The sequence below is a fragment of the Rhinoraja longicauda genome, chromosome 5 (genome assembly GCF_053455715.1).
Source record: "Rhinoraja longicauda isolate Sanriku21f chromosome 5, sRhiLon1.1, whole genome shotgun sequence".
Classification (NCBI taxonomy): Eukaryota; Metazoa; Chordata; class Chondrichthyes; order Rajiformes; family Arhynchobatidae; genus Rhinoraja; species Rhinoraja longicauda.
Genome location: NC_135957.1, coordinates 51,482,475 through 51,497,029, shown reverse-complemented (window position 1 = coordinate 51,497,029; position 14,555 = coordinate 51,482,475). Strand labels below are relative to the sequence as shown.

Genomic DNA, 14,555 nt, shown 5'->3' with positions numbered 1-14,555 from the left:
AACTCACCTCAGCCTTCCATCCATCTGCACAGATATCCCATTCATTCCCTCCATCCCCTCCCCATGTCAAGAAGTGTGACTTGATCTAAAATCCTGATCTAAAATTGTTGCTCTTTCATAGAATCGCATGAGTTATTTCTCTAAAAATTACATGACCAGATCGAGTCACATTTCTATTTTGGTGTACTGTGAATTTTAAGTACAATTTTAGTCTCCATACCCAAAATCTATTTGCTTTGCTATCGAAATAGTGTAAAGTACTGTAACGGCATATATGCCTCAGCATTTGATGCTAGGGCCATCGCTGTTAGTCCAAAACATGTTTAGTAAATTTGTAGATAACATTAAAATTGGTACTATTAGAGATAGTGAATTTGGATATCAAGAATCACAGCATCCTGATGAGCTGGGCAAATGGGCGGAGGAATGGCAAATGGAGTTTAATAAGTATGAGGTATTGCATTTTGTGAAGTCAAATCAGAGCAGGACCTTCACAATGAATAGTAGGGCCCTGGAGAGTGTTGCAGAGCAGGAGGATGTAGGAGTACAAGTACGTTGTTTCCTAAAAGTAGTGCTGCTGTGCAATGCAGATTGGTACTTCCTAGAGGTCGGAGGTAAGCCGACTGCTCATTTTGAAACAATATCATTGATCTAGCTATGCAAAATAGAATTTCCAAGTTAATTTTTTTGCATAAAACAGCAAGCCAATGCTGAACGCTTTGGGAAGAGACAGATAGACTGGTAAAATGGATAGATGTGTCGCAGATGAAATTGAATGCAGGAAAGTGTAAACTGGTGTGGTTTCTTAGAAGGGAAGTGAAATAATGTAAAATAAATATGCAATTTTAAAGCACGGCTCAACAGGCACAAACAGCATGACCTGGGGCTGCACCTTTGATGGTGGGGGACGAGTTAAGAATGCGGTTACAAGTGCTAATTGGACTCTTGCCTTTATAGTAGGGGACTTTTTTAGAAGTTTAATTAGTATGGTATAATTAAACAAGGTATTTATTTTGATTTAGTAGAACAATATTGTAGCTTGGTTTAAATGGATTATTTAATGGTTTAAAGAAATAGCTTATTGGTTAAAACAAAAGTCCTTGCCTCTGGTGCTTGTCGACAATTGACCACATGCTGTTAGAATAGGAGTCTCATCTGCTGGCAGTAGGATAAATGTAAAATGGGGCTTCAAGTAACCTTAATGAAGTTGCTAGTTAACTCGCTTCCACAGTGTAAAATAATCTGACACACATTGGCAATCACTCCTAGAAACTTGATATGAACAATGGCAAAAAAGCTTAATTGGTATTTTGGGGTATGTTTCTCTTCCAGTGTTGACTAAAATGAATTGCCGAATCAGAGGGAAAAATTTGTTCTTTGACTAACTATGGGCACGACACCATCTGATGCCTTGGTGAATGAAAAAGCATTCAATCTGCAACACGAATTTCCACTTGTTGAGCACAAAATTAACTTTTTTTAAAAATTGAATGAATTCAAATTTAAATGGAATAATGTTTGGTCTACAGAAAATGCTCAAAGGACAGTTGGCTCTCAGAAGTAGCTGTTCAAGGAAAAAGAAGTGCTGAGGATTCTGTCTCTGATGAAGAATCGCCATGCAAAAAATCTCTCTTGTTTGCTGGCAAAGGAAGAAAATGTCCCAGGTCAGAATTACACACAAATGTAAACTGTAGCATATTTTCTATAAAAGACATAATATTCTTGTTAATTGCAATGTGATTACTTTGGATTGAAATCAGTGCAATTTGTGAATTGTTTTGTTTACTCCACTCTATCCTTCATGTAAGCACCTATTTGCCTGTTCGTCCCTGCTCATAGCTATCTTGCAGCAGCAAAAAAAACATTCCCCTTTAATGAGGGAAATGGAACCAGTTTGCAAAAGCACAGTACTAATTAGAGATAGAATTTTAGGCAACTGAACAACATTGCAACATGGTCATTTATTCAACAATTTAGAAAATTGCTCAGATATACCCCCAAAACGCAGGACTGATCCAACCTAATAATTGCTCTCGTCAGTCCATACGCAACCATAATGGGAAGGTGTCACTGACCATGTTATCAATTGTCTACCAGGATTGGTGATTGAGGTAGATATGATAATGGCGTTTAATAGGCTTTTGGATAGGCATAAGGATATGCAGGGAAATAGAGTGATATGGATTATGTGCAGGTAGATAATAGATGGTCTTGCCATAATGTTCAGTACAGACACTGGGCAGAAGGGCCTGTTCTGCATAATGTTCAGTACAGACACTCTGGGCAGAAGGGCCTGTTCTTGTGCTGCACCGTTCTATGTTCTAGTGCTTAATGAATAGATTTACTGCTCAACCGAGAATCTACCAAAAGTTCAGGACTTGCAGTGCTTCAAAAATTATCTTTGCAGAAATGAAAATTGGATTATGTTCTGCAGACATCGATCATTTTCACAGAGATTAGTCTGAACCCATGATATTTAGTTATGCCATAAAATTTGCAAACTCCATAGTAAATTATGACAACTTGTGGAAAAATTAATCGCATGCAGGCGGATCATAAGTTAGTTTAAAAAATAAGGTTTATTGTACTCCTTTTCAAAAATCTTTAGTGAGATGAAAATATATAAATACATAGCTATTTTATTCGGGTATATTGTAGGAATACCTGTTGAAGATGAGCATTGAAATGCCACTCACTCCAGTGCATGAAATGCATGGCCTGGAAATTGTGACCTAGAAACTAATGAGTTGTATTTTGTTTTTGCATCATGGAATTGAAGCATTGATAGTTTAAAATTGATAACTAAATGCAGTTGGGTTCTTTCAGAATGCATGCAACTTTTAAATGTGTGCATGAAGAAATTGGTGTATGACAGTGATATCAATCCTCATGCCATGCATAGCTAACTACTCCCCTGTGAAGCTCATTGAGACGTTTAGTTTAGACTTTAGACATACAGTGTGGAAACAGGCTCTTGGGCCCAATGAGTCTGTGCCGATCAGTGATCCCCGTACACGAACACTGTCCTACAGACTAGGGACAATTTACAATTTTTACCGAAGCTAATTAACCTACACACCTGAACATTTTTGGAATGGTGGGAGGAAACTGAAGAAAACCCACATGATCACAGGGAAAATGTATAAGCCGTAGTCAGGATTGAACCCGGTCCTTAACCCTGTAAGGCAGCAACTCTACCGCTGCGCCACAGTATAGTTGCCGTTGGGGCTGATGCTAAGGGAACTGGGTCTTAGCAGCATACTTAACACCTGCACTTGGAATACATTTCAAAAGGGAATTGGATATTGGAATGGGAATTTAAATTAATTTAGAGAGTAGTAGAGAAGACGTTATGATCTAAATTCATAGCCTTTTCAAATAGCTGGGCAAGATTGTTCATCAGTTACTTTCTGTGCCGTATGATTCAATAATAAGCATTCAAATTATAATTTGTGGTTGTGAATCGCAGAAAGTGTATCCTGGGGAGATGTTCGCAGTAATTCTTGAGAGAATGCTCTAAGCGAAGAAGCAATTATTCATGTGGATTGGGATTCATTTTGGAAAGATAATGGAAGTGAGAGAACTTAGAGGAAAAACTGGGAGACATTTGTGTTTGGATAGTTTGAACATGTATCAATAATTTATGTTACATCTTTAAAAATCAATCTTTCATAACAATGCTGAAAAGTTCACCCAACCTTTCTGTTCAACCCCACAGGGAATCTAGTTGTTAGCATGGGATAGGCAAGAACAAATTATTTTGCACTATAAAAGTGAAATGTTCTCCTTCTTCTAGCAGCAAGTTGCAAGGAAAAAATTAGATTCAAAATGTATTTCTATCATCTGCTTTTTCAAGGGTGTTTAATTGTCATACGTACAGGCAATAGAACAATGAAATGCTTACCCCCAGCAGCTTTACAATCCCATTGAGGCAGTAACACACTAAAATGTACAATAATCAATAATACAAAATAATAAAATGTCTCTCTTCTTACTTGATATGTGATGCTTAAATGATTTTGGGTTGCATTGCTTGTTGATAAACTGGCCACAACAAATCAGCTACACGTTGCTCTGCTAGATGTTGTGACCACTTATTTGTCACATAGCACTGAATTTTTTTTTAAATTGTGTACTGTACTTTAATCTCACCTGATTCACTGTTTCGCCTTTTTTTTAAACATCTACATGGAATCTAGGCATTGTTGCCAGATCACTAATTTATTGCACATTATTAATTGCCTTGGAGTAATTGTTGATGAATTGTCCTTAAGAGTTGTTGATGCCCATGTAATGAAGGTATTCTGAGAGTGCTTCCGACAGGGTATCCCAGGATTATTACTGTTATTGGAATGGCAGTTCATGCTATGGTGGTGTATAATTGGGAAGCAGTGGTACTCCTTGCCTAGTTTGGGGTGGAGGTATTGTGTTTGAGATATCCTATTGAGGAAGATTTGGTGAATACATAGTGCAACAACAATATATCAGTGAAACTAATGTTAAAGTTGGTAAATGGTGTGTGATAATCAAATGGCTTGCCTTCTTTCAAATGATGTTAAACTCAGAGCTGCATATATCCAGGAGATTAAAGGTTATGCCATCACACTGATGACTTGTGCCTTGTACTTGGGCTTTAGGGAATTGGGAGGCAGCACAGAACACCCAGCCTTCTACCCGCTGTCTTGTAGCTATAGTATTTATGTGGCTGATTCAATTATGTTTCGGGTCAATAATGACCTTCACAGGGATGATATCACAGGTATCATTATTATTATATTAGACAATAGACAATAGACAATAGGTGCAGGAGTAGGCCATTCAGCCCTTCGAGCCAGCACCGCCATTCAATGCGATCATGGCTGATCACTATCAATCAGTACCCCGTTCCTGCCTTCTCCCCATACCCCCTCACTCCGCTATCCTTAAGAGCTCTATCCAGCTCTCTCTTGAAAGCATCCAACGAACTGGCCTCCACTGCCTTCTGAGGCAGAGAATTCCACACCTTCACCACCCTCTGACTGAAAAAGTTCTTCCTCATCTCCGTTCTAAATGGCCTACCCCTTATTCTCAAACTGTGGCCCCTTGTTCTGGACTCCCCCAACATTGGGAACATGTTATCTGCCTCTAATGTGTCCAATCCCCTAATTATCTTATATGTTTCAATAAGATCCCCCCTCATCCTTCTAAATTCCAGTGTATACAAGCCCAATCGCTCCAGCCTTTCAACATACGACAGTCCCGCCATTCCGGGAATTAATCTAGTGAACCTACGCTGCACGCCCTCCATAGCAAGAATATCCTTCCTCAAATTTGGAGACCAAAACTGCACACAGTACTCCAGGTGCGGTCTCACCAGGGCCCGGTACAACTGTAGAAGGACCTCTTTGCTCCTATACTCAACTCCTCTTGTTACGAAGGCCAACATTCCATTGGCTTTCTTCACTGCCTGCTGAACCTGCATGCTTCCTTTCATTGACTGATGCACTAGGACACCCAGATCTCGTTGAACTCCCCCTCCTCCTAACTTGACACCATTCAGATAATAATCTGCCTTTCTATTCTTACTTCCAAAGTGAATAACCTCACACTTATCTACATTAAACTGCATCTGCCATGTATCCGCCCACTCACACAACCTGTCCAGGTCACCCTGCAGCCTTATTGCATCTTCCTCACAATTCACACTACCCCCCAACTTAGTATCATCTGCAAATTTGCTAATGGTACTTTTAATCCCTTCGTCTAAGTCATTAATGTATATCGTAAATAGCTGGGGTCCCAGCACCGAACCTTGCGGTACCCCACTGGTCACTGCCTGCCATTCCGAAAGGGACCCATTTATCCCCACTCTTTGCTTTCTGTCTGTTAACCAATTTTCTATCCATGTCAGTACCCTACCCCCAATACCATGTGCCCTAATTTTGCCCACTAATCTCCTATGTGGGACCTTGTCGAAGGCTTTCTGAAAGTCGAGGTACACCACATCCACTGACTCTCCCTTGTCAATTTTCCTAGTTACATCCTCAAAAAATTCCAGTAGATTTGTCAAGCATGATTTCCCCTTCGTAAATCCATGCTGACTCGGAACGATCCCGTTACTGCTATCCAAATGCTCAGCAATTTCGTCTTTTATAATTGACTCCAGCATTTTCCCCACCACTGATGTCAGACTAACTGGTCTATAATTACCCGTTTTCTCTCTCCCTCCTTTCTTAAAAAGTGGGATAACATTTGCTATTCTCCAATCCACAGGAACTGATCCTGAATCTATAGAACATTGAAAAATGATCTCCAATGCTTCCACTATTTCTAGAGCCACCTCCTTAAGTACTCTGGGATGCAGACCATCAGGCCCTGGGGATTTATCAGCCTTCAGTCCCATCAGTCTACCCAAAACCATTTCCTGCCTAATGTGGATTTCCTTCAGTTCCTCCATCACCCTAGGTTCTCCAGCCCCTAGAACATTTGGGAGATTGTGTGTATCTTCCTCAGTGAAGACAGATCCAAAGTAACGGTTTAACTCGTCTGCCATTTCTTTGTTCCCCATAATAAATTCCCCTGCTTCTGTCTTCAAGGGACCCACATTTGCCTTGACTATTTTTTTCCTCTTCACGTACCTAAAAAAACTTTTGCTATCCTCCTTTATTACTGTGATTTCTTCACAGGGATGATATCAATCTTAGAGTTACATGTTTCCCGTTTGCCAACAAACAATGCAAATTTAAATCCATCCATAATATTTAAGCATGTATCAGGGGAAGCAAGAGGAAAAGAGACATTTTAACAAAACCAATTTATGTAACATACAAATCGTAGAAATAGCTTGCAACGATATTCATTAACATATTTTTTAAAGTGATTAAATTGGCTTTTTCAATATGTAGAATGATGTTGAATGTTATGGATACGTACTTTGACCTGTTGGAAATGCTCATTACTTGTGCAATGCGGATGATCTTTGCCATTTGCGCTTTCAAATTGGGCTAAATACAGTTGAGATTTCTGCATTTGGGCATAGGGTACTTTATCTAGGGGGTTGAAATCATTTTCATGGATCTTTCTGAATTAATGATAAAGTAATGGTCAACAATGAAGCAGCTGGATATTGTTAGGTCTGGGCACTATTTTAGGCATATCCAACACCATGTCATTGATTGGGAATATTTGGTGTACAAATTGATTGCCAAGATTTTCAAACTGGTAGCATTATGTGACAGTACACTTGCATAACTGAAGCCATCATAAAAGTTTTTAAATTAAATTCTTTGCATTTGTTAATTTATATCAAATATTTAAACATTTTAGGGCTATTTGATCTTATGATGATACATTTATTATCAATTCAGAGGTATCTTTCTGCGAAATGTACCTATCTTTGTAAGATTTAGCGAACTAAATTTGGTTGAATTGCTACTAGCAAAAAAATGAACGTTAGGATATCGAGGCTATTTGTAATTGCTAACATTATTCAATATTTAATTTTACTGAAGTCAACGTACCCCAAATAAATTTGTTAAGAGGATGGCTTATTAGGATTACATGCGTTTAGAAAAGCAGTATCAGTTAGCAATCATAAAATACAATTTGGCGTATTTATTGTTGCAGTTCAATTTGTACTCTTAACTTTTTCAATTAAAGATCCTCAAGTTTTAGTTTGTGCTATTATTTTTTAAAAAGTAATCCAAGATCCATCATCTCCTTGTTTTTGAAATGCAAAAATAAGAAAATGATTGTCATAGGTAGAGTAATGTATTTTGTTTTGACCAGTAAACACCCAGAAAGATGTTGAGTTTCGTGGAGATCAAGATTATTAGATGTACTAAAATTATACTGACTCGAGTGATAATTTAAGAAAGGTTGCTTTAACTTGGATTGGATTCCATTGGTTTTAAGTAGTCCAAAGGGTGGTTAAAATCAAACTGTTCAGATTATTAATGATACTGGTTAACCTAGAGCAAGAAAATAGTAACAAGATTTTTTAAAAGGAGTTTGCAAATGCAGAAAATACTTGAATGGATGCTCAAAATGTAAAGATGTTTTTGTATTCATGTTCCCATTAGGATTTCTTTCAGATGGCTGCACATTAAATTGTTTCCAGAGTGAAGTTTTTAATTTAATTCCTTATATAAATATTGACAAGTAGTTTGATGCTACAAACTCACATTGTGAATGATTGATCCAAATTCATCCATAATTGTATAGCTGTAATCTGTTTTTGCAATTAATAAAAATTATTATTTAATTCAAAATTAGTAGCACTATGAAAATGGAAGGTATTTATACAGTATATTGACTTTCTATTTGAAATTCTTGTGCTACAAAGTTTGAAACACTTATAACACTTTTAGGTCTTTGTTAATGCACTTGCAATATTTTTTTTCAACATATATTTTGACAAAGTGCATTTAGGGATGGTTATAGAATGGTTATATGAAGTGTAGTTATTTCTTTAAGATCAATCAAATTCTATATCAAGCAGAAATATAAATTGTAACTTTTTACAACAAATATGCTTAATATAACAAAAATATATTCTCACACTTACATCAGTAAAGATTGTCGGTAATCTTTACCAATATAATTTCTCCCTATGTGCTTTTGTCTTTAACACTGAGGGAGCTCCCCTCCCTTCGAAACGGCTGGCACCTGTCACTATATGTGCTATGTAGTAGCAGCAGCACCAGTTGTTTTACTACCAAAAATTGGATGAATTTCCTTAAGTAAAACAATTTGGAAGCATAGGTGGGTGATATCTGGAGATGATTACTTCAAGCAAAATTATAAATGCTTTCCAATATCGTAAATTAAAGATTATTTTTAAGAATTTGATCACAGCTGGCTTTAAGTATGCAGACCAGTTCCAACAAGTGAAACTATTTCACTTTTTTTGTTGTTATTGTAACATAATGACAAATTTCAATTTTCATTTCATAATTATTTTTAACTTTGCTCGGTTTTAAACAGTGCTCACTTTACTTTATCTCATCTTCTAGAGCGGGTAGGCCATTGAAGCATCCAAGGTTAAAGGAGGAGGACGACATTGCCAATAAAGTTAACTGTCAAAATGGAAACAAGGGTAAGAGATGTGAACATGTGACATCAGATGCAAATCATCAGTAAATTTAGTAACACATTAGTAAAGACAAATGTGGGTCCCTTGAAGGCAGAAATGGGTGAAATTATTATGGGGAACAAGGAAATGGCAGAAGAGTTGAACAGGTACTTCAGATCTGAATTCACTAAGGAAGACACAAACAATCCCAGATGTACTAGAGGACGGAAGATCTAGGGAGATAGAGGAACTGAAAGAAATTTGCATTAGGTGAGAAATAGTATTGGGTAGACTGATGGGACTGAAGGCTGATAAATCCCCAGGGCCTAATGGTCTGCATCCCAGGGTACTCAGGGAGGTGGCTCTAGAAATAGTGGACACATTGGTGATCATTTTCCAATGTTCAATAGATTCAGGATCGGTTGTGTATCTAGACTTTCAGAAAGCCTTTGATAAGGTCTCCCACGGGAGATTGGTGAGCAAAATTAGAGCACATGGTTTGGGGGTAGGGTATTGACATGGATAGAGAATAGGTTGGCAGACAGGAAGCAAAGAGTAGGAATAAACGGGTCCTTTTCAGAATGGCAGGCAGTGGTGAGTGGAGTGCCGCAAGGCTCAGTGCTTGGGCCACTACTATTTACAATATATATTAATGATTTTTGTTAGGAGGTTGCAGGGTGACTTGGACAGGTTGAGTGAGTGGGCAGATGTATGGCAGATGCAGTATAATGTAGAAAAAATGTGAGGTTATCCACTTTGGTGGCAAAAACAAGGAGGCTGATTATTAACTCAATGGTGTCAGATTAGGTAAAGGGGAAGTGCAATGAGACCTGGGTGTTGTGGTACACCAGTCAGCGAATGTAAGCATGCAGGTACAGAAGGGAATGAATAAAGCTAATGGCATGTTGGCATTTATAACGAGAGGATTTGAGTGTAGGAGTAAAGAGGTCCTTCTGGAGTTGTATAGGGCCCTGGTGAGACCACATCTGGAGTATTGTGTGCCGTTTTGGTCTCCTAATTTGAGGAAGGACATCCTTGCTATTGAGGCAGTGTAGCGTAGGTTCACGAGGTTAATCCCCGAGATGGCGGGACTGTCATATGAGGAAAGATTGGAAAGACTGGCCTTGTATTCACTGAAGTTTAGAAGGATGAGAGGGGATCTTATAGAGACGTATAAAATTATAAAAGGACTGGACAAGCTAGATGCAAGAAAAATGTTCCCAATGTTGGAGTCCAGAACCAGGGGCCACAGTCTAAGAATAAATCATTTAATACTGAGGTGAGAGGAAACCTTTTCACCTAGAGAGTTGTGAATTTGTGGAATTCTCTGCCACAGAAGACAGTGGAGGCCAATTCACTGGATTAATTTAAAAGAGAATTAGATAGAGCTCTAGGGGCTAGTAGAATCAAGGGATATGGGGAGAAGGCAGGCACAGTTTACTGATTGTGGAATGTCACAATGAATGGTGGTGCTGGTTCGAAGGGCCAAATGGCCTCCTGCACCTCTTTTCTATGTTTCTATGTTTCTAAATCAATCAAAATTAGTTTTTGAATAGTTGAAATGGGTGTGTTAATATTTCTTGGTGTATACGTTTTAAAGAATAATTTGTCAATATAGAACTTTGCACGTCCTACAAGCAGAATTAGGCCATTCAGTCCATCAAGTCTACTCCGCCATTCAATCATAGCTAATCTATCTTTCTCTCTCAACCCCTGACACCCTTACTAATCAAAATGCCAATCTCCACCATTAACTTGGCCTCCACAGCCGTCTGTGGAAATGATTCACCACCCACTAAATAAAGAAATTTCTCATTTTTCTCGTAACAAATTTTTAAAGGTACATCCGTTTATTCTGAGACAGTGGCCTTTGGTCCTAGATTTCCCACTAGTGGAAACATCCACTCCACATTCACTCAAACCGATCCTTTCACTATTTGGCAATTAGGTTAGTTATGCATCAGAAAAAACACCCAACTCTGACGATTTTACTACATTGTGACATAGATGGAACACTGGAGAATAATGGAATAATAGAATATGGTGACCCATATTTGGACACCCCGGGTGAAATTACCTTGTTCAGTTTATTAATAGTGATAAGTTTTATGAATGCTTGCATGTTAATAAAATAACCTCGGAGTCTGCCTTTAACTCTAATTCTAATGTAGATGAGTCCTTCTCACAGAATATCAACAAATTATGTAAATGAGTCTATTTATATACATGGATAGACAAAGTTGAGGTATGGTGTAGACCCCCATGTGACACCACCAGTCACAAACTGCAAATCAGTGCACCTGCGTATTATCCTTGCTATAGAAGCATAGGAAATAGGTGTAGGAGGAGACCATTCAGCCCTTTGAGCCAGCACCATCATTCATTGTGATCATGGCTGAGATAATAATCTGCCTCCTTGTTCTTGCTGCCAAATCTCATGTTTATCTACATTATACTGCATCTGCCCACTCACTCAACCTGTCCAAGTCACCCTGCAACCTCCTAGCATCCTCTTCGCAGTTCACACTGCCACCCAGCTTTGTGTCCTCAGCATGCCAAGTCTGCCTCTGTGCTGGGAACAAGGCAGCAAACTATTACCTGGAGTTGCTGGCATCAATGCTTTTTGTCGTCTTCCATTCTAACCAGATCAATAATTTGCCAAATCCCATGACCAACTTCAGGTAACAGTTTCAAATGAGAAATTTTACCAAATGCCTTCTGGAAATCCTTCGCAGTGGCTTTCGGAGGCATTCTCCCTTCAATTACTCAAGTAATCTCTTTAATAAAAATCAGTAAGGCCTGTCGAGCATAAACTACGTGTGTTTTGGAACAAAGTTATATTGGGTATTTAAGTGTGACTATATAAAGTTGAGTTGTTTCTAAATTTTAATTTTGTGGTTAAAACATAAATTTGCTTTAATTTTGTGAGAGATTATTATTGCTTCTACTTTATTTTGAAATGCATAATTAAGGGAATTGCTCATCTAATATTTGCTGTTATTTTTAAAGTGAATCTGTAACATAAAATGTACTCTCTACAGAAAATGATGATTTCAGCCTGCAGCAAGCATTGCACCAGTCAGTGTTTATGTCCTCGGCATGCCCGGTGCCCAGTCTGCCTCTCTGCTGGGAACAACACAGCAAACTATTACCTGGAGTTGCTGGCATCACTGCCAGAAAAGTAGCAAAGTGGACTATTGATGAGGTAAATAGGAAGTAACTTTTTAAATTACATTATAGTATGTTATCTTCATGTTAAATGTTTTGAGCAAATAAGTTCCATTGATGATTCAGTTACTTCCACTATGGTTTGTGAATTGGTTAATTTTTATTACATTTTAAATCCCCGTTTTAGCACCAAGTTACATCATGGGTTATCAGGTTTGAGTGATGGGAGGGGTACGCCTTGAAGGAAACATTAATACCAAGCTTCGAATGTATCCTAACTTCATTCAACCTAATTTGCCAACACGGCACCATTAAAAAATTAGGAAAGGACATAGCCTCAATATTAATGCAAAATTGAAGCAGAACATTAATATTACCAGTAGGAACCATCCAAACCATTAAAATTGCAAAGCATTTTAATGCGATTTTCTGACTTCAGATAACCATGCACTAATGATGGCCTCTCAAATGGCATGGTAACATGCACACAATCCGAGTATGTGCGTCTAATTCCCAGTATCCTGCAGCAGTCATGAAAATTTCCAAAAAGGCGTGTTGCAAGAAAAGACTGAAAACAAGATGTTGATTTTCTTTAAAGTGTCTTTCATTGGGTAGCAAGATAAGAAGTGCGCATTATGGAGTAATGTGTGCAGTTCTGGTTGTCCAACTATAGAAAGGAAGTCATTAAGTTGAATTAAATGAATTAAGATTCATCAAGATGTTACCTGGACTCGCAGGCTTGAGTTATAGGGAGAGGTTGGTTAGGCTGTGGGATTTTTTTCCGTGGAGGGGTTCGGGGTCACCTTATTGAGGTACAGAAGATCATGAGGGACATGAATAAAGTGAACACTCAGTCTTTTTCCCAGGGTAGAAGATTCTAAAAGAGGACAAGGGCATAAGGTGAAAGGGGAGATATTTAAGAGGGACATTGAAGGGCAACTTTTTCACTTGGAGGGAAGACTGTATCGGGAATGAGCTGGCAGAGAAAGTGGATAGAATTATGACTTTTAAAAGAAACGGCTAGATATATGAATAGGAAGGATTGAGGACTATGGGCCTGCAGCAGGCAGATGTGACTAGCTCTGTATGACAAATTGGACAAAGTGGACTGAAAGGGCTGTTTCAGTGCTGTATAAACTCTGACCCCCTCACCCATTCTGAGACCTTGGGTCTCTCTTGCCTTAGAACAGCCCATCTCCGTGATCACAATTTTCCACAAACAATTCAAAATATATACAAGATAAATTGCACCTTAGTAAACTAATGCAAAGAACAAGGTTTACAAAATATTTTAATGCTCAATCCAATTTGGGAGATTTCACAACAGAAATCTGTTGAACGCATTAATGTTCAAAACATATTACAGGTGTGAATTTTGCTGCAAGGCTAAAACAAGTGAAGATGGAACTAATTTCTAGGCAGCTGCCATTTCATACATTTGATTTTAAGCTAAGAAACTCTTTGGCCCATATTTGCTCTCAAATTAATAGTAATGCAGTCAGTTATTTTTTCTCCAATGGTATAAAGGTCAGATGCCTGATCCTTATGATTTATGTTGGAATCAAATGTTGCTCTGAGTGCAATGGTCAGCCATCAATTCCATGGAAACAAATCACATTTTCTCCCTCACAGTTGCAGAGTATTGACTGAAATAAATCTGTGTTGTGTTTGCAGTGTAGAAATTAACTTGTCGAGTTAAATCACTTAGTGGGGTCAAAGGCAACATCAATAATAATAAAGTTACATGGAATGATCATGAAGGTGGTACTAAAAGAGATGGAAAAAATGAGCGAGAGAGGAAAAGGAATTTTTTTTAATGCAGAAACTTTAGATTTTTAAATTCTAAAACAAATTGAACATCAGGAAGGTCACACGTTTTAGTGACAGATGAGTTGATTACAGTAATCAACAATAAGGCTAATGATGCTTCTGCCTTCAGCCTGTGCATCATTACTAGGGACCTGATGCACCATCTGCAGGGAGAGGAGCTTTGTTAAATGTTAATGGTAAATATTGATTATTCTAAATATGTTACTGTTCTGTGTGCACTGTTTGCTACATAATGATTTATTATTGTGTCTGGTAATATTTGTAGGTATCTGAATTTATACTGAGTTTGCCAGGTTGTGAAGAACAAGCCAAAGCTTTTAAGCATGAGGTAAGCCTGAGATAATAATAGATAATGAAAGTTAATGAAATGCCTCAAAGAAAGTATATATAAAAATTGATATCTACTACCCCTTTTTGTGCAGAAAAGAATGCCACAATAATCATCTACTGAATGAGGCAACATATCATTATTTTCAGTTCATTCTGTAATTCTAGATGGTCACAA

At 38.0% G+C, this 14,555-nt stretch overlaps 1 protein-coding gene across 3 annotated transcripts in view; it reads left to right on the top strand.

The window, feature by feature from the left end:
• The window catches only part of l3mbtl3 (L3MBTL histone methyl-lysine binding protein 3), a 94,634-nt gene that overhangs the window by 68,203 nt on the left and 11,876 nt on the right, over positions 1-14,555 (top strand). For all 3 annotated transcript variants that reach the window (XM_078399538.1, XM_078399539.1, XM_078399540.1), the window contains exons 18-21: positions 1,530-1,664; positions 8,994-9,076; positions 12,094-12,257; positions 14,316-14,378. In XM_078399538.1, coding sequence (XP_078255664.1) covers positions 1,530-1,664; positions 8,994-9,076; positions 12,094-12,257; positions 14,316-14,378 — 445 coding nt within the window. The remainder of the gene's footprint in view (positions 1-1,529; positions 1,665-8,993; positions 9,077-12,093; positions 12,258-14,315; positions 14,379-14,555) is intronic.